Source organism: Rhinatrema bivittatum, chromosome 3 (assembly GCF_901001135.1).
Source record: "Rhinatrema bivittatum chromosome 3, aRhiBiv1.1, whole genome shotgun sequence".
Classification (NCBI taxonomy): domain Eukaryota; kingdom Metazoa; phylum Chordata; class Amphibia; order Gymnophiona; family Rhinatrematidae; genus Rhinatrema; species Rhinatrema bivittatum.
Genome location: NC_042617.1, coordinates 375,372,569 through 375,392,798, shown reverse-complemented (window position 1 = coordinate 375,392,798; position 20,230 = coordinate 375,372,569). Strand labels below are relative to the sequence as shown.

Sequence of the window (20,230 nt, the reverse complement as noted above, 5' to 3'; positions counted from 1 at the left end):
AAAATTTCCCATATACCAAGAAAATATTTTAAAACAGCAGACACCTCATAACTCCTAATAATTTAAACTAATAAGGATTAAAAACTCTTATGCTCTTTATACCTGGTAACTTTTGATTCCTAGCAACCTGAGACTGTCGCGGATCAGTCAGTGCACACGAACTCTCTTTTCTCTCTTAGATACACACTTTTATTCTCATATGCGCCCTCACAAACATACTCACACGCATTACACATGCTCTGCCACATGGTCACTGACACACACACACATAACATGCACTCTCACATATGCTCACTGGCACACACACTGTCACACAAGCTTAGATTCACACGGGCTCACACTCTCATACATACTCAGTGACTCACTCCTACTCTTTTCCCCCTTCTGTCTCAGAGTAAGTAGACAAATAATGTACTCACCTTGGTGGTCAGGAGTATTCAGGAAAGGCCCCAAAAGAATATGATATGAATAAGCTCCATGTTGCTGTTTCAGCATGTAGTGATCCTCATGGGTAGCGGAAGGCTAGAAGGCCCGGATGCTGGGTTGGGAGTAGGGAGCTGATAATTTTTTTTCTGTAGCGGGCCAACATGAGGGCAGTCGTGCCTGAGAGTAGCGGGAAGTGCTCAGCCTGTGTTGAGGTAGCACTGGGAAGTTTCTCTGTTCCTGTCGCCGGCAGGACCGGTTGAAGCAGGGCAGGGCATGTGTGAGGGAGGGAAGAAGTGGTGAGAACAGACCCATGCAGCCACGTTACCACTGCCGTTGCTGTGTGATGCCTAGAAAGTAAGGAGAGCCTTGGGGGAGGAGAGGAGGAGAGCAGGCTTATGGAGACTCCTTACCGCTGCCGTGTGCAATGAAGGAGAGCCTTGGGGAAACGAAAAAAAAAAATGTTGCTGCAGAGTCTGGCACTGGTTACAGTGGCTCGGCAGGCATGGGGCCACTGCAGCCAACACCAACCACATGATTGGTCGAGTCGGCCCACCAGGGAAAGCCCAAAGCCCCAACAGGCCAATCCGGCCCCCATGAGCCTCCTGTCATCTTCAGGTTGTGGTGGGAAGAGCTCCACAACAATCCACCGGTCTTCCTGCTTGGAGGGTGGAAGTGGAAGCTGTGTGCGCTGGCAGGAAAAGTTGTGCGCAAGCGTGCACACAAATTAAAGGGAACACAGCCAATGTTACACCAGGCCTCTCATTTTCAGCCGGCAGCCTCTCTCCTTCTTTAGCCGCCAGCGGGTTAGGCTCCGCTGTTGTCCTCTCCTACTGCTGCCCTTCTCGGGTGTGCTGCAACGTGCAAATGCACGGTATGCACACCCTGTCGTGCCGGGCCTGAGTAAAAGGAAAGAGGGTGTCGCAGCCTGGACTCCATCTTTTTCCCAGGAGGAAGAGATGAGAAAAATTCAGTGTTTTCTTCCATGGGAGATAATGAGTTACATGAGGTTGGCTAGACGAACTCCTGCTCTGAGCAAAAGTGTAGAGGCCTTGGGAGCTGAATAAAATCCTCATAACTAAGTGGGTGACTGACTATCCCGTGGGAGCCTATGAATGGAGCATGCAGGTTGGCCCCGCCTCCTGTGTGCTCCAGCTATTTTTTTTCAGGTCTTTCCTAATACCTTTTAGAGTTTCCAAAACATATTTCATTTTTGTTTCATTTTGTGTTTTAGCTGTAATGTTGTGTATTAACTTTTATTGTAAGTGGTGTTAATATTGTTGGATTGTATTTGTATTTTAATATGTTTGTACTTTGGCATATGTCTGTAAATCGCTTTGAGATTGTTATGAAGCAATCAATAAATGTAAAGAAGTAAATAAATGAAATAGTGTCCAAATCTTTATTTTCTTTCTTTCTTTTATTATTTGAATTTCTATCTATCTTCTTATACAGTGCCCTAAGGTGGCTTACATTACATGCAACATACAATATAATAAAAATAAGACATTCTGTAAAGTACAAAATAAGAAAACACAGAATATAACAAAATAGTTTTATGTGATTTTTTTTTTTTTGTAATCTGTACTGAACTTCATGGAATTGTGGAATATAAAATGTGCAAATAAATAAAGTAGACATAATACATAACAGCCAAATAAACAAAATAGTAAGACATAATATCCCTTTTTACGATAGTAGACATTTGAGAAAATCTGATACCTGATTGCTATTCACCAAGCTGCTCCAAGCCTCCAGAAGTGAAGCGAGCCTTAAAGGATTTCTTAACAGTTTGCACTTTCAGTCTTTCAGTGCCATTCCCTGCACTCTGGGTACCAGTGCCGTCCTGCCAGTCTGAAATATCCTGGCTCTAATGGCTAAAGCAGCATAAATAGTAAAATGTCTTTACAGAATGCAGCTGGTGATTGAAGCAAACAAACTCCTGCATGAATCTGATTTTGCTCTAATTCATATTGAATTCTTGAAAAGGTATTAGTGCCGTCTCATGAAGCACTCTCAGCATCACGGATGAAATTCAATGGAGATTGGAGAATGCTTCTGTGCAGGTGGTATGCTAGCAGATACACACAGAAATATAACCTTAGCTGCTGATTTGGAGGGAGCAGGGTGAGAGATGGAGGAAAAGGGTACATACAACAGAAGATGCATGTCTTTTGTTCCAAAATATAAAAAGATGTAAAACAAAATACTATATATTGTGTTCCGAAAAGGATATTTGATTTACTCCTTTCAGTAACACTGATGAAGAGTAGTTCTGACTAACATGAGTTCTACCCAGCCTCCCCCGCCCCCTCAAGTGTTGTTGGTATATGTTCAGTGCTTAATTCATGATACATTAACTTGTAATTATGACAGTTCCCTTTGGCTCTTCTCTGCCCTGGGTGCCACTCCTACCCATTAACATCAGGGTCTCGATTAGCGGTGCAATGTCCTTAGTAATCCTTCTGGTCATTGAGAAAACTGGGGTTTTGGTAGACTGCAATTCCTTTTAAAGAGCCAGTAAGAAAGTTGATACAGCACATGAGCTTTTCAGAAGACCTGTGTGGTCTGCAAAGTTCAGATACGCCCCATCATTTTTTGTTGTTGTTGTTGTTGGTCTTTTAAAAAGTGTCCCCACCTACTGAGAATCCAGGTCTCCATCAGCCAAATAAATATGCCCAAGGAAGCTTTCCCCTCTTGTGAGGATATGGTAAAATGACCAATCTCTGTAGAAACTATCTGTCCTGTGATCTGCGATCAGAGAGGCGTTACACTGCTTAATTCTGCACCCCCCTACTAGAAAGATGTGATGCACTGCCAGCATTTTAGGGAGTCTAATTCATTTTGTGGTGCTAGATCAAAGGAGCAGGTGAGATCCTGATGTTTTACATTGCATAAAGTTGCTTGAACTTTTTATGCAGGTATGTCGCAGAGGTCAGGGGAGATCTTCAGAGCAGCATGTTGCAAGCATCCTTTTCAAGCCCCTGTTTACTGATCTACAGCACTGACAGCGACATCCCACGCAAACTCTTCATGGACTTTGCTAAAAGGAGGAGCCATAAAACCCTTGTGTTTTCTGTCAGTAACACCGATATGGCTGAGAAAAAAATAAAGGAAATAATGACGCATGGCATGTCGGAGGTGAGAAATGTTCATATATATCCTTTTGTCTTGGTTTGGAAAGCATTGCCATTTCTGCTTAAAGGTGAACTCCTTGCTGAGAATTTCGGGTGGTTGATAACCCAGCCAGACGGAAGTATCCCTTTGGCTCAATCGTGTTTTAGTCTTGAGCAAACTGTGAGCCAACAGACCCTGAAGTGGACTCTGCTACTACTGTGAGTATCCATTTTGTGCTATCAACAGCAGAGCAATGATGTCAGAAGGCCCTGCCCACTGTGGTAAATACTGAAATTTGGGACATTGATAATTTCTCTGCTGCTGCGGACCCAAAAAGATGTTTCTAGCAGTACTAGAGAACTCTTCTCAAGGTAGGAAGGACAGACACAGAGGGTGGTGACAAGGGTACTTATCCTACTTTGGTCTTTGTCAGTAAAGCGAAGTGCCTCCCTTGCTCAACTAACAAAGAGAGACAAGGTCACTGGTGTATTTATACAAACTCCATGTTGCTTATACTTATGTGGCATTCTCATGACATGGCATTGACAAGATGTAAGGAGTTCGACCCAATATTGTCCACCGGTTTAAGACAAGTTATAGTGGGTACATTTTCCTGATGCGGTCCTTGCTACATAACACCAGCTGATGTTGGGATGTGATTGGATGTTTGGGACTGTATTTAAATGCTTGGGGCTTTTGTAAGTTCTGCTACAATTATGTGGTAACTCTTTGATTGGAGATGTTATAGAGATTTTTGCATGAACACAAGAAACACATATATTTATTCTAAAAAAAAATAGCACTCTCAGGGTTAATGATAGAGAAGGCCAGCATTGGCTGTTAAGTCAGATTGATTACCAGCTTGCTGAAACACAGTATAGAACTTAACACTTATATGATAAGCAACATGGGTGGTTTTATGAATATACTAGCGACCTTGTCTCTACTTTGGTCTTAAACACATCGTTCACCCAAGAGGGACTTTCACCTGATTGCATTACAAGTCATCTTGAATTCTGAACAAGGCATTCCCCTTTCCTATTGGATTAAGAGATGTTGATGTCTTGACAAATCTATGTAAGCATAGAGATGGGAAATCCTACCCAAGGTCAGATGGTCTTTTGAAGGACTGATTATTGGGAAATGTCCTGATAAATTATGTAATATAGTTGCAGTGTGAGTCTATTTAGATATGTAGAATAAAGGTCAACAAACAAGTTGTAGGTGATACCCTTGTATTGACAAAAGGAATGTGTATTTGTTTTAAAACAAATGGTAATCCAAAACAAATCTGACATTATCATTGTGGTTTGTTTTACTCAAAAACATGCATAATTCCCCCCCAAAATCCTGAAAATGTTTGGGTTCATTCATTTTGGAAACTAGCATGCACTATTGTGTGAATAGCATGCTGTATTTGCAAATAATGTACACTATTTTCTGAAAGAAATACAAATGAAACAATTTTTTTAAAAAGCCCATGAAAAGAAAAAGCAAATAAAAAAAATTTATCCTAATGTAAGCCCTCTTTAGGAGGGCGACTATATACACCACAGAGGCCATAAAAGTATTTGTAGTTCATGGGACTGGATCCACCCATGCTAGCTCTCTCCCCAGTCTCTCTCCCCAGGGCCTGAATCCTTTACTGGTGGGGAAAGGAGTTCCTCCTTCCAGGCCCAGAGTGACAGGGGTGGTACAGTAACCCTTTTCCCTGTAAAAGGTTTACTTCCTGTGCTACTGTGAATGATGTAGGTGCCAGTAATGTACAGGAGACCCGTGTTTTGAGTGTTCACAAATAAACTTTACTGAAGGTGAATTACACAAGTCAATGACACAGTTCAAACCATTCTTAGCACCACAGATTTTTATCTTTGCTGTTCACAGTCCTTCCTCTATCTGTGCAAGGGTATCTTACTCCCAAGGTAGGAGAAACACTCACTCACTATCCAGGGCATGGATAAATGAGGTTCCCAAGTGGACAGCGTATCCTTTGTGTGGGCAGGAAAAACCCCTCCAATGCTGGTAAAAATGGTAAAACAGAGTGAAGACTCCAAGTGAGGGTCCTCAAAGATCTCAATTTGGGCTCACAGTTCTCCCAATGTCCAGTGTTTCTCTCAAATCCTTGATGGAAAAGGATCCCCTCTGGAACACGCAGCTCTCACACGATGTTCCGCCGTCAAGCAGGGTAGGAAGGGGGCAACAGAAACCTTCCTCCCAGATCTTATAATCAAAGTTGATCTTAACTCCAGAAAGACTTGCAGCAGGTCACCACCATTCCTCCGTTCTCAATGAGGGTTTCAAAGGGGCATGTCTTCCTTACCCTGGCCCCCCAGAGGGAGACTTCCCTGTAATCTTCCTCCAAGCTAAAAACCAGGGGGCTCACAAAGCTTCTTACACCCAAAAGAAAAAAAAAATCTTTCAAAACAACCCAGAAGGACAACCTAACCAGGCAGAGAGTGGACTGGAAAGGCAGCTTCCTAAACTGCAGGCTAGTAGTGTGTAAGTCCAGAGGTAGGCCCCAAAATTCAACCGAGGCAGAAACTCCTGACTCTTCCTAACTCTAAAACCAAAACTGCACTGCCCCAGCTTGCACTACTGCAAGCTGCTTTTATTAACTCGCAGGGGAACGGCCATCCCAGTTCCCTCAAAGGGAGGGGGCTGGACCAAAAGGAGCCTCCCCTCAGTCTCCACCTCTCTGTCCCCAGCTAAAGGAATTAAACTAAGAGCACTCTGGGTAATGAGCCCAAAGGGTCATTAAGGTAAAATGAACCAAAATGAAAAAAAAAAGGTTTCCCTGCACATCCCTATTGGACAAACTAATATATTTCTGATTAGATTCTGAGAGTTTTATACACCCTTCATCGTCATTGAAATGATAAATATACTTGTTTGGAGCAAAAGTTGTACAAGTTATCGGTACAGTGGGTAGACATCACTACCTACATGGTCCATGATGATAATTAAGAAACAAATTCTAGAATCTAAATTAGGATCTTGGAAGTTTGAAGATGAGGTTTCTGGAAAGCTGGTATTCTAAAAGTAAAAGTGTATGGATTTTTTTTTTTTTATGGAAATTATAAAAAAAAACAAAACAAAAAAAACATGGCTATAGAAAATGGTACCTTCTTGTACTTTCTGGAAAGCTGCTAGATCTCTATATGGTATCATAATAACTACCCTATCTCTTCTTTGTTCTAGGGAGTTCTTTGTTTTCCATTCCAAGCATTACGTATTTCCATGTTCTTATTCTACTCTATTAAATTACTCCTCCACCTCTCTAATTGAGGTGGTCCCCTTTCTATAAAAAGTGTGCTGCACTTGCCACTCTGGAAAAATTTCTAACACCTAAATTTCTAACATATTATGCTGCCCCCATCCTCCACTGCTCCACTTTCCTTTCACCAGATATCTTTCCTGTCCCTCCACCACCTCTCCTCTCGGCCATAGCAACAAATGAACACTGGAGAGACAGTTTTCTGTTGATATTATTACACATTATGACTCATCTCCAGAGAAGAGTAGCACAAAGAGACTGAACCTGGGTAGAGCTTCGGCTCACAGGATGTCATAATAGCTTCCCTTGAGACATTTTTCCACAGATATTGTTTCTCATTTCAGCTGTATATTTGGATGACAGAACAGTATAAATCCAATGGGGATATCCTGCTCCATTTATTCATGAATTTAATTGTGACATCCCTTTTATTCCTTTGCAAATATAACATAGTTTTGTACCCTTTTTCATGTGAATTTGGCAGCCTCCATTCCTCTTGCCATATTGGTTCATCTTTATATACTTAATTTTGTTAATCTGCCTCTCACTGTAACTACTTCCCACCTGCCTCGAAGTTTAGTTTTCAACACTGATAAAAGACAGGAAACAGAGGGTAGGATTAAATGGTCTGGTTTCCAAATGGAGAAAGATTGTTAGCAAATTCATAAATGATCTGGAGAAAGGAACAAAGAATGAGGTGACCAGATTTGGAGATGCCACAAAATTGTTTTGAGTGGTTAAAACAGCAGCAGATTGAGAGGAACTGCAGAAGGACCTTGTGAGATTAGGAGACTGAGCATCTAAATGACAGATGCAATTTAATGAGGACAAGGGAAAAATAATACGCTTAGGGAAAAATATTCCCAACTACAGGTACATGATGCTGGGTTAGGAGTCAACACCCAGGAAAAGAACATCAGAGTCCTTGTGAACAATACCGTGAAATCAGCTCAGTGGTGACGGTGGTCAAAACGGCAAATATAATGTTAGGAATTATTTTCCTCTTCCTCGGTAGTATACAGAACAAAACTGAGAAGATCATAATATCTTTGTGTGACCCACCTCAGGAGGCATGTCATACTCTACTCTGGCGGGGCCATAAACTTATTTATAGTTCTTCAGGGCAGGGACACCTGACTAGCTCTTCGTTTTGGCTCTTTCCCTAGGGTGTGGATTCTTTTTGTAGGGAGAAAGAGTTAACTTTCAGTGCCCAAGTGCAAGGGGTGACTGACTCTTTAATGTTATCCCTGGGAGAGGAGTAACTTTCTTCACTGGGTTAGTGTCCAAAATAAACATTGGTTAACACTAGTTAACAGTGATGAGTAATGGCATAATAAACCTGATTCCAGCACCACAGGCTTCCTTGTTTTCTTTACAGTCCTTGTTCTCTATCGGTGCAGGAATATCTTACATCAGGACCAAAGAAACTCCCAGTCTTCAGGGCTTGAATAACCAGAGTTCCCAGGTGGTCAGAGTAGCCCTTAATTGGGTAGGAGACCCCTTCCAAACTGGTATAAATGTAAAAATCGCTGTCTCTACACAGAGAGTCCAAATAGAAACAGAAAAGGACGGCAGAAAAGGACCAAACGGTTCATCTAGTCTGCCCAACAAGCTTATGGTAGAATCTGCTGCACCATACAAGTCGCCCCCTTACTTAGTTTCCAAAACCATCAAAGTCAGGGCCCTTGTTGGTTGCTGTCTGAGTCCAATTCCCTGTTACCTCTTGCTGTTGAAACAGAGAGCAGTGTTGGAGTTGCATCCAAACTTTCAGGCATGTTGGTTAAGATACGGTCTCCAGAACTGAACACAATACTCCAGGTGAGGCCTCACCAAGGACCTGTAGTAGGAGGACTATCACTTCCTTTTTCTTACTGGTTATTTCTCTCTCTATGCAGACCAGCATTCTTCTGGCTTTAGATATTGCCTTGTCATATTGCTTCACCGTCTTCAGATCACTAGACACTATCACCCCAAGGTCCCTCTCTTGTTCTGTGCATAACAGCCATTCAGCCCCCATCACATACAGCTCTTTAGGATTACCACACCCCAGATGCATGACTCTGCACTTCTTAGCATTGAATCCCAGCTGCCATATCTTCAACCACTGTTTAAGCCTCCTTAAATCATGTCTCATTCTCTCCACTCCTTCTGGTTTGTACATTCTGTTGCAGATCTTAGTATCCACAAAAAGACAAACTTTACCTTCTATCCCTTCTGCAATGTTACTCACAAATAAATTGAACAGGACCAGTCCCAACACTGATCCTTGCGGCATTCCCATAACACCATTCTCTCTTTAGAGTAGGTTCCATTTACCATCACACGCTATCTTCTATCCGTCAACCAGTTTGTAATCCAGGCCACCACCTTGGCGATCACTCCCAAGCTTCTCATTTTATTCACAAGCCTCCTATGTGGGACTGTATCAAAAGCTTTGCTGAAATCCAAGTAGATCACATTGAGTGCTTTTCCTCGATCCTATTCCTTAGTTACCCAATCAAAAAAGTCAAGCAGATTTGTCTGACAGGACCTTCCTCTGGTGAATCCATGCTGCCTCTGGTCCAGAAATTCTTCTGACTGTAAATAGTTTACTATTCTTTCCTTCAGCAGTGTCTCCATTACTTTTCTCGGTTTGTAGTTTCCAGCCTCCTCTCTGCTCCCACTCTTGTGAAGCGGGACCACTACCACTCTTCTCCAGTCACTTGGCACCAAGCCTGTTTCCAGGAATCTATTGAACAGGTCGTGCAATGGACCCGCCATCTCTGAGCTCCCTCAGTATCCAAGGATGAACCTCATCTGGCCCCATGGCTTTGTCCACTTTCAGTTTTCCTAGATCTTCCCATACATTCTCTTTTGTAAATGGATTTTCATGTACTCCACCACCCTCCATTTTCTTGTTAACCAGCGATGGTCCTTCTCCAGGGTCTTCTTTAGTGAACACTAAACTGAAGTATTTGTTTAATATTTCTGCCCTTTCTTCATCTCTCTCCACATATTGATCCTTTTCACCTTTCATTTTCACTATGCTACCTTTCTCCTTTCTCTGATGTATCTGAAAAATGTTTTGTCACCTCACTTTACCTCTTTTACAATTCTTTCTTCTGCTTGACATTTTGCTTTCTTGATTACTTTCTTCATCTCCCTCAGTTTCACCAGATATTCTTCTTTGTGTTCCTTGCTTTGGAATCCTTTATATTTCTTGAATGCTGTTCTTTTTTATTTTATTTTAGCAGCCACCTCCCTTGAGAACCAGATAGGTTTCTTATTTCTCTTGCTTATGTTTACTTTTCTAATATATAGATTAGTTGCTTTTGTAATTGCTCCTTTTAGTTTGGCCCACTGTTGTTCCACCTCACTCATTTTCTTCCAGTCTTCTAGTTCTCCCTCCAGGTACTTCCCCATTTCAACAAATTCCGCATTTTTGAAATGCAAAACTCAGGTCTTCATGTGACTTCTCCATATCCTGTTTGTGATATCAAACCATACCGTTTGATCACTGGTACTGAGGTGGGCACCCACCCAGACATTAGAGATATTATGCCCGTTAATGAGCACTAAATCAAGTATAGCTCCCTCCCTCGTGGATTCCATTACCATTTGTTTGAACAGAGCCCCATGTAGGGTATCCACCAAATTTCTACGTCTGTTAGATTCTGCAGAATGGATTTTCCAGTCTACATCCAGCAGATTAAAATCTCCAACAATCACTACTTTTCCCTTCTTTCCCGCCTTTTGGATGTCTTTAACCAGATCTCTGTCTAGTTCTTCCATCTGATTTGGAGACCTGTAAGCCACTCCAGTAAAAATGGATGCACCATCATCTGTTTTTAGGATGGCGCAGCATCCGGGGAAGGGCCATAGGAGCAGGCCAGGCGCTCTCCCATGGAGGCACACCTGGATACTGTTCTAGCTCTCCAGGTGCGGTTGACCAGCGGCCTGGATGTCATGGAGAGTCTGGTGGTGCAAACGGTGGCCATCTTACAGGACCTGCGAGTGGCCAACAGGAAATTATTGAGCTGCTGGTCATGTCCTGGGCTCCTCGAAGCTGTCCACTGTTTCCCTGTCAATGATGATGCTTCTTCTCGGCCCCTATCCCCATCCACTTCCCTTCCCCATCCCTGCCTCCAATCGTGTTATTTTTCTACATATATTTTATTTTTGTATTTTGAATGCTTTTATATATGATTAATAACATTTGTAAAAAAAACTGTTGGTGGTTGTCCTGTGTACCCAGCATTCGAGGGAGGATGGATTTAACTGTATGATGTTACAGAGGCTGTAAGTGGTAGTGGTGGGTATGGGGGAGCGCTCAAAGGATGATGATACAAGGGGAGAGGCATGACAGATGGTTGGAGAAGAGGGGAGGGAGATGGCAATGATGACATAAGATCCGATATGTTTCATATTTGCTTGAGTTAAAAATCATGCTTTATTTTATGTCAGTGACTAATTACCTTGAATAGTTCAGGCCCAGGGTCCCCACCTTTATCATAAGAACATAAGAAATTGCCAAGGGTCCATCAAGCCCAACAACCTGTTTTCAACAGAGGCCAAACCAGGCCACAAGAACCTGGCAATTATCCAAACACTAAGAAGATCCCATGCTACTGATGCAATTAATAGCAGTGGCTATTCACTAAGTAAACTTGATTAATAGCCGTTAATGGACTTCTCCTCCAAGAACTTATCCAAACCTTTTTTGAACCCAGCTACACTAACTGCACTAACCACATCCTCTGGCAACAAATTCCAGAGCTTTATTGTGCATTGAGTGAAAAAGAATTTTCTCCGATTAGTCTTAAATGGGTTACTTGCTAACTTCATGGAATGCCCCCTAGTCCTTCTATTATTTGAAAGTGTAAATAAGCGAGTCACATCTACTCGTTCAAGACCTCTCATGATCTTAAAGACCTCTATCATATCCCCCCTCAGCCGTCTCTGCTTCAAGCTGAACAGCCCTAACTGCTTCAGCCTTTCCTCATAGGGGAGCTGTTCCATCCCCTTTATCATTTTGGTTGCCCTTCTCTGTAGCTTCTCCATCGCAACTATATCTTTTTTGAGATGTGGCGACCAGAATTGTACACAGTATTCAAGGTGTGGTCTCACCATGGAGCGATATAGAGGCATTATGACATTTTTCATTTTATTAACCATTCCCTTCCTAATAATTCCTAACATTCTGTTTGCTTTTTTGACTGCTGCAGCACACTGAGCCAATGATTTTAAAGTATTATCCACTATGATGCCTAGATCTTTTTCCTGGGTGGTAGCTCCTAATATAGAACCTAACATCAAAACAATAGCTCATAAATAAGAAACAGAATTCATTGCTTTCATAGATAAAATACTTTTATTTTGCTAATACTCATGGGTGGTTCCAAGACCGCAAAGCAGAGGCTATATCTCTGATGGCACTGATCATTTCATTCATCAACCTCGAATGAGTAGCCACTGCACCTGTGATCTCGGTGTGGATTTGCTTGAGTTCCTGGAGCATTGTGTTGGTCCTGTCGTGATGTTATTTTGGACATGAAGTGCTCACTTAGCCCTTCAATACCAAATAATGCCTCTTCTAGGTCACATGCCACTGTTGCCTGTTTCTGGTCTGGTGCCGCAGGTGCCTCTACCAGGGACGGTGCCACAGGTGCCTCAACCAGGGATGTTGCTGCAGATGTCTCTGCCGGGAATGGTTCCGCAAATGTCTCACGTCCCTGGGTTTGAGATGTGACTTCGACCAGGTTAAGTGTGACAAGATCCTGGGTATCACATCCTGTACTGGTTCACTGGGGGACTCCTTGTTGGACATTGGGAAAACAAATTCCGGCGTGGGATGGATTCATTTTTTTCCTCAGCAACATCTGCCTCATTGACTCCATCTGCAGTGAAAGATGGACAAAAACAAGTTGAAGTTCTAGTTCTCAACTGTAGCCCTCCCAAGAGCCCTAAAGAAAAACATGCAATGCAAGCAAGATGGTACCAAATGCATACCTTCACTTGCTCCAGTGTCAGCGCCGTACAGTGCAGGCACACCAGCCACGAACTCTGGCCGCACAGTACTCAGAACAAGCTCCTCGAGGGGGGTCAAAACAATATTACATGGTGGCCCTCCACTGGTCCTCTTTGCTGCCGCCTCCATTTTGGCAACCTTTTCTTTAACCTCTCTTCTAGTTTTGAGCCACCAGTGCTGGACCTGTTTGACCTCCCTGGGCATAACAGATAGGGAGCTGACATCCAGCGCGATCCTCTCCTTAGATTTGAAGGGAACTTTGTAGTTCTCATAGACAGTGCAGCACAGTGGGGGAGCAATGAGAAGTTGGGTATGATCAATGAAAAATTGGCTAAATTGGAAACTCTTGTTTGCTATTATTTGCTATTATCACTATTAAAATTGAAATGTGTGCTCTTTTGACAGAAGTTCCACGAATTCTCCAGTGCGTGCGGGATACTGTATAGTCGTCCGATACAGTAAAATCAGTAGCATAATGGATGCTGTTTTTTTCAACCTTAGAGTGCTTTTTTGGACCATTTTGATTTGTGTCTTATTTGAATACTGTATTGCATGTCTAAGAAACAGAGTTATGCGTGCGTTAAAAGCATGGGAATCTGATAGGGGATGGAACAGCTCCCCTATGAGGAAAGACTAAAGAGGTTAGGACTGTTCAGCTTGGAGAAGAGACGGCTGAGGTGGGATATGATAGAGGTGTTTAAAATCATGTGAGGTCTTGAACGAGTAGATGTGAATTGGTTATTTATTCTTTCGGATAATAGAAGGACTAGGGGGGCACTCCATGAAGTTAGCATGTGGCACATTTAAAACTAATTGGAGAAAGTTCTTTTTCACTCAATGCACAATTAAACTCTGGAATTTGTTGATAGGGGATGTGGTTAGTGCAGTTAGTATAGCTGTGTTTAAAAAAGGATTGGATAAGTTATAGGAGGAGAAGTCCATTACCTGCTATTAATTAAGTTGACTTAGAAAATAGCCACTGCTATTATTAGCATCAGTAGCATGGGATAGACTTAGTTTTTGGGTTCTTGCCAGGTGTTAAGGGTAATAGCAACTGCCACTCCATATACTGGGGTATCGGGTGCAAGGAGGCTGTGATGGAAATGTGTGACTATTTTTATATATATCACCATTGAGATATAATGTGGAATTCTTGCCTGGGAGGTTTTCTATTGATTTTCATAGATGGAGGAATTTGAGAATCAGTAGGTCGGAACATTTATGGGATGGGTGTAGGGTTTATTCCTTTGTTATCCTGCAGGAGAAGTTTCATTTATTAGCAAAAGATATTATCAAGCGAAGGACTGTTTAGAAACTATGAGGGTTAAGTCCAATCTTCTACAAGGACTTACTTTGGGCCTCATTTACTAAGCAATTTTCCCATAGACACATGTAACCCCATCTTCTGGCAAAGACGTAATGCCAATGGGGCCATAAAAGTATTTATAGTTCTTTTGGGGCTGGCTCACATTTTTATTTCCCTCACACATTCTCTTTCACCTCAGGGCTGGTTTCTTTTACTGATGGTGGGAGATATCTCCTCCAAGGCCCTAGGTAGTAATGGGATGACACTGTTTGGTTTCCATGATAAAGGTATGCCTTTTTTGTCCTTCTGGTGGATGTGAGCGCCAAACAAATGACACAGGAGACTCTGGGTGAGTTTCTAAAAATGAACTTTACTGAAGGTGTTCTCTGAATAGTAATTGGCACAGTTCATATCAGTTCTTATCCTACTGTTACAGTTTCCACTCTCTAAATCTGTGCAAGGGTCTCTCTATCTCTTCCATCCAAGGTTTGGATAAATGAGGACACCAAGTGGACAGGAAAAATCATTGAATAATACAGTCTATGCACAGACTCACAAATTTCTCTTTCCCAAGTGGGGGTCCTCAGATGTTATTCAGTATTAGCCTTACTCACGGTTCTCTATTGTCTCTCTTCATCTCTTACTTTTCTGAATCCCAAGATGGAAGCGAATCGCTTGGAAGACGCAGCTCTCTATGTTCCTCCAGAAGTGTAGGATGAGGAGCAGAGAAACTCTTCCTCGCTGATCTTCTTTCCAAAAGTCTCTTTCCCAAACTTAGTCAAAACACCGGAAGGCCCATGCAGCGGGTCACCACCATACCTTTGTCCTCCAGGAGGTTGCAGAGGGGCAGGTCTTCCCTATCCCAGGTCCCCCCAGGGAGAGGTTCCCCCATGACCTCCCTCCAGACAAACACCCAGGGGTCTTGCAGGCTTCTTACAAAAGAAAATCTTCAAAAATCCTCAAAAAACAACCCAAAAGCCTACCAAACAGCCTAGGAATGGACTGAAAAACAGCTTCTCAACCTTTCCCAGGAACTGCAGACAAGGTGGTACCTGAGTCCAAGGGTAGGCCCAAAAATCAATAAAGGATAAACTCTAGTACTTTCTCCTAATTACAAAACCAAACTGCACTGCCCTTCAGAGCTCTCAGGAAAGAGCTGCTTTTATCACAAACCAAGGAAATGGCCACACCAGCTCCCTCAAAGGGGGGGGCTGTACCGAATGGCACCTCCCCACAATGTCCAACCTGACTACCCTCTCCAGCTAAAGGAGTTACCCAGTGGGTGATTTCACACAGAATGAGAGAAAAGACTTAGTAAATCAGGTCCTTTGATTGAGGGTTTTTGTGATAAAGTGGATAGTCTTAAGGGGGTGATTTCTAAAGTTTACTCACTGTAAAATGGGGGCAGGGCCTGTGCTAGGTTTTTTTGCTTCCCTGTGTGAAAAATTACTGTGCTGAACCCCCCCCCCCCCCAAGATTCATTCAGTGCCTATCCAGCTCTGTCCTGCAATCTATATTTTTAAAAACTGACATGCCTCCCCACCCAAAACCCAAGGATAAGGAAGTGTATTAGGTACCCTAGGCAAACCTTACAGCCTTGCACAAACGCCACCCCCCTCCACACACACACACACACACTCACTCCCACACCCTTTACAGACACACACAATTAAATTATGCATTTATAACAAATTTTACATGAAAAAGAACATTCAATAATAGTCTTCTGTGTCAAAAATATCAGTTACAACATTCATATTATATTTGCATGCACTCCTGTGGTGATAACCAGAAAACTCTTCCAAAAAAAACACTTGGAGCTCCTATGGAATTATAATGCATGCTGGGTGTGGGCTTAGCCCTTAGAAAGCCATGAACAAACAGAATTGCCATTACGATATAGTAAACCTCCCATACCAAAACTACCCTTACAACCTTATATATGAAAAGGCAACACTGCACGTATTACACCAGGCCCTAGAACACCAATAAAAGCTCTTATTAGGAAACCAGGCTGCTATAAATCCCTACACAGGAATTACATGCTAGCAAAATACCTCATCTCGGTCACATATGCAGGACACACAGAGACCCTGACCAAATACAGAATAAAGAGATCAGAAAGTATAAACAGAAACGTGCTGAGAAGAACTGAACTGGAACCCACAACAAGCCAGCCTCTAAATGCAAAGCAATAGTGGAAAAACAGAAACATTACTATTCTTCATAAAACATAAAATCAAGAAATATAAAACATTAATCATAATTGTAAAGTCATATTCATAAAAGAATATTTCAAACCAGTTAATGAATAAATATCAAAAATTTCCCAAACACAAAAAATAATTTCATGAATTTAAAATCCAATTAAACATGTTCTATTTCCCCCCCCCCCCCCAAAAAAAAAATATTTCAAAAGAGCAGAATCATCAAATTACACCCAATAATTAAAACTAATAAGGATTTTAAAATATGCTCTCCATACCTGGGATCTGATTTTCAGTCACCCTGAGATTGTCATGGATTGGGGAAGGTAGGGCCGCACAAATTTTATCTTCTCTCTCACACACATGCACAATAACACATTCATTCTCTCACACACTCCCTCTCTCTAACATACACAGGCTGCCTTTCCCTCACCCTCACAGATACATTGTGTGTGTGTGTGTCTATGAGAGCCTATATGTGACACACAGGCTCTCACAGGCGCAAAATATACATAAACACACAAGCTCTCACACAGACACATTCACAGGCACACAGGTTCTCACAGACACGCACATAGGCTCTTACACAGTCATACACACACACACACATACTCACATACACATAGCATCTCAAACAGATACACACATAGGATCTCAACAGACACACACATATGTGCACATAAACAGGCTCTCAGACATACACAGGCTCTCGCTCATTCACACATACATACAAGCTCACACTCATGGTCTCCTGTTATCATCGGTGGGATGAGCTCTACCATGGTCCCGCGGACTCCCTTTGCTGTCTTTGGGCCGTAGCAGGATGAGCTCCACCATGGTGCTGTGGGCCTCCTGCTATCTGTTTAATTGTTAATTGTTATTTTTCAATGTTATTTTTCAATGTTCATTATTCGATGTAAACAACCCCGGTCTGACCTCCCAGACTGGGGCAATCTTTTCGTTTATTGTAAACCGGACTGATTTGTATTGTATACAGGAATTCCGGTATATAAAAATTAAAAATAAATAAATAAATAAATAAATAAATCTTCAGGCCATACGGCCCTCTGATCTTCCTGCTTGGGGGGTGGAGTGGAAGCTGTGCCTGGATGTGCTCGCACACATGCTCAGACACAGAAGACAGGCTTCTCCTTCCATCACCAGCGCTCTCTCCTTCTTCGGCCACCAGCTGGTTAGGCTCCGCCGCCGGCCTGCAACCTCTCCTGCTGCCACCGGCCCGCCGCCTCCCCAGGTGTGCCACTCCATTCAAATGCATGGTATGCACACCAGGACGTGCTGGGCCTGAACGGTGATCTAACTGAAAAGTCAAAAAATATTTTAGCCTGGGAAAGGGACTTGAGTGCGGTTCTGGAACAGATGACTTGCAATATGTGTTTTCTTGAGATGGGTAAATGTTCTAACTCTATTTTACTTGTTGAGAATTGGTTTATGGTTTTATATCGCTGCTACCTGATGCCTGAGCATCTCCACAGGGTTTATTCAAGTTTATATGATAAGTGTTGGTGTGGATTTGGGGACATAGGGTCTTTTTTTAATATTTGGTGGCAATGTTCTCTAGTTAGTGATTATTGGGACATGGTTTTGAGATTGGTTCTAGAGATTAGAGTTGTTTCACTGGATAAAGTCCCAAGGGTTTTTCACTTAAGCTTACCAGTCCCAAATGCTCTTGCTAGGCTACAAATTTTGATATTGCAGGTTATTATAGCAGCTCAATGTGAATTGGTGTTCTGGTGGAAAAGACTATTGTAATCTACTTTGGCTTTGGGTAACAAATGTCTTCAGCAAGTGTATTATTTGGGGACATTCATTGCTGTAAAAAAATAATACTTTGAATAGCTTTGAAAATACTTGGGCTCTCTTTCAACTGTGAATAAGTGCTCACTAGTACTCTTGAGTTTTGCTTTGATTGTTGGAATCTATACATCTGTTTATGTAAAGGGTAGTGATATTAGGGGGTCGGAGGAGTGTGATGCGAATAGGCAGGAAATAGGGGATATAAGTTCTTAAATTTTTGATTGGAAATTATTGATGTGCTTCTACTTGCTGGTGAATTGTTATCGTGCTATGTTGTATGTTGCTGTAGAATAGCCGAGTGAAATCTGTATAGGCTGGAGTAGGAATCACGTTGACTCCAGCTTTTCTTCATGTAACTTTAACTTTTATTCATGTAATCAGCAAAACAACGTAACAGTAGACTGCCTACCTTTGCAGTGTATTCACAATACAAACTTCCAGAGAGAGTCAGGAGCTCCTGCTTCTGGAGACGAGGGACCTCCTGATCTCAGCTGAACTCACATTCTTATCTTCCTTCCAGCAAGGTCCCACCTGCAGGGTGCTCTCTCACTGTGGGATTTAAGGTGAACCAGGCTAGATGATTGGTCCTGAACTGGTCAAGGAGGGGATTCAGGACCACTCCTTCACATGTCCTCCTCCTCAGCTTGGACCTGTTGGTCTGAGCTTTTTCACTCCTCCTGGACCTCATCCAGGGAAGTGCCTCAAATCACCACTCCCCAGCAAGGCTTGGGGTTGGAGTTCTAGGGTCACACCCCCACACATTAGAGTTACCCCAGATAGCACTATCACCACTACCCACTCTGTGCCCTTTGCCTAGCGTGCACCCTCAGTCCTTTAACTGAGTCCATTGCTGGCTCTGGGTTCCACTCCTTTCTCGACCGAACTCATTGGACCTCATGTGGGTATTTCCATGGTGGTTTCTCTCGCATTTGTTGTGAGTGCTCTCCTGTCTTCTCTCCAGCGTTTTGTGCCACCTCTGTGCTGTCACTATCACTACCCACTTATATGGGTAAAACCCATTTTTAAGTGTGTAACTGCTTTAGAAAATCAGGACCTAAGGCTTGAAAACTTTAATCTTGGTGAATACTCAGATCAAGGGTGGTGGTATTTGTTCAGTTCCATCTCTATAAAAAGCTTTGGTATGTCCATACCTAGAAAAATAAAATAGTACGTTGGAAAGAAAACTTGAGATATTTTTATGAAAATATTGCTGTTCTTTTTCCATTAAGGGTTATTGGGTTTTCCTGGAAAACATCCAGAATTCCAGCTCTGTGATGACATCTGTATTAGAGATTCTGAGAGAAAGCAAGAATCCCGAGAAGAACTTCCATCTCTGGCTTTCAGCGCAGGCTGGCCCTGCACTACCCATCAGGCTGCTTCATCACACAGTGAAGATTGTGGTGGACACAGCAATGGTAATCCTGTGTCCAGTGATTAGGCATGACTTGCCATTTCCTTATCTCTTATCTAGTTTCCTATCATTTAAGTTGTTTTATTTTACAATGCATCCAGTATGAACCAATGTCACATTTCAGCAAATGCAATAATACAGAAATTCCCAGCATATTGTTTAATTAAATCTATATAGCATTTAGACATATACTATAGACATGCAGAATTTAGTAGCCATAGTGATCCTGGAGAAAACTGAAATCTTAGTAGGATGGGATACTTTTTTTTTATTGGACCAGCATAAGAATCATCAAAAGATATAGTGAATGTGTTTTCAAGACCCCATGGGAAGGGACCTATGTGATTTTGAAAGCTCTTCTCTATAGCATCTTTTCATTATTTTTATATCTATAGTATCCAATGAAAGTATCACAACCTATTAAGATTCCAGTCAGAATGTACATCTTTATTTATTTATTTATTTATTTATTTATTTATTTATTTATAACTTTTATATACAGACATTCAATCGAATATCACATCGGTTCACATACAACCAGGGAGCAAAAAACTAGAAAGATGAAAGGAAAATTAAAGTTACAATGAACAGGAAGTCGTAAGGAACGGGATAAGATTGAGGAAAGGTCAAGAGGACCAAGTGAATAACTGCATCTACATCTACATCTTTC

At 42.1% G+C, this 20,230-nt stretch overlaps 1 protein-coding gene across 1 annotated transcript in view; it reads left to right on the top strand.

Moving 5' to 3' along the window:
* The window catches only part of LOC115088599 (dynein gamma chain, flagellar outer arm-like), a 535,861-nt gene that overhangs the window by 475,555 nt on the left and 40,076 nt on the right, over positions 1–20,230 (top strand). Inside the window, exons 95-96 of the mRNA XM_029596857.1 lie at positions 3,345–3,564; positions 19,379–19,564. Coding sequence (XP_029452717.1) covers positions 3,345–3,564; positions 19,379–19,564 — 406 coding nt within the window. The remainder of the gene's footprint in view (positions 1–3,344; positions 3,565–19,378; positions 19,565–20,230) is intronic.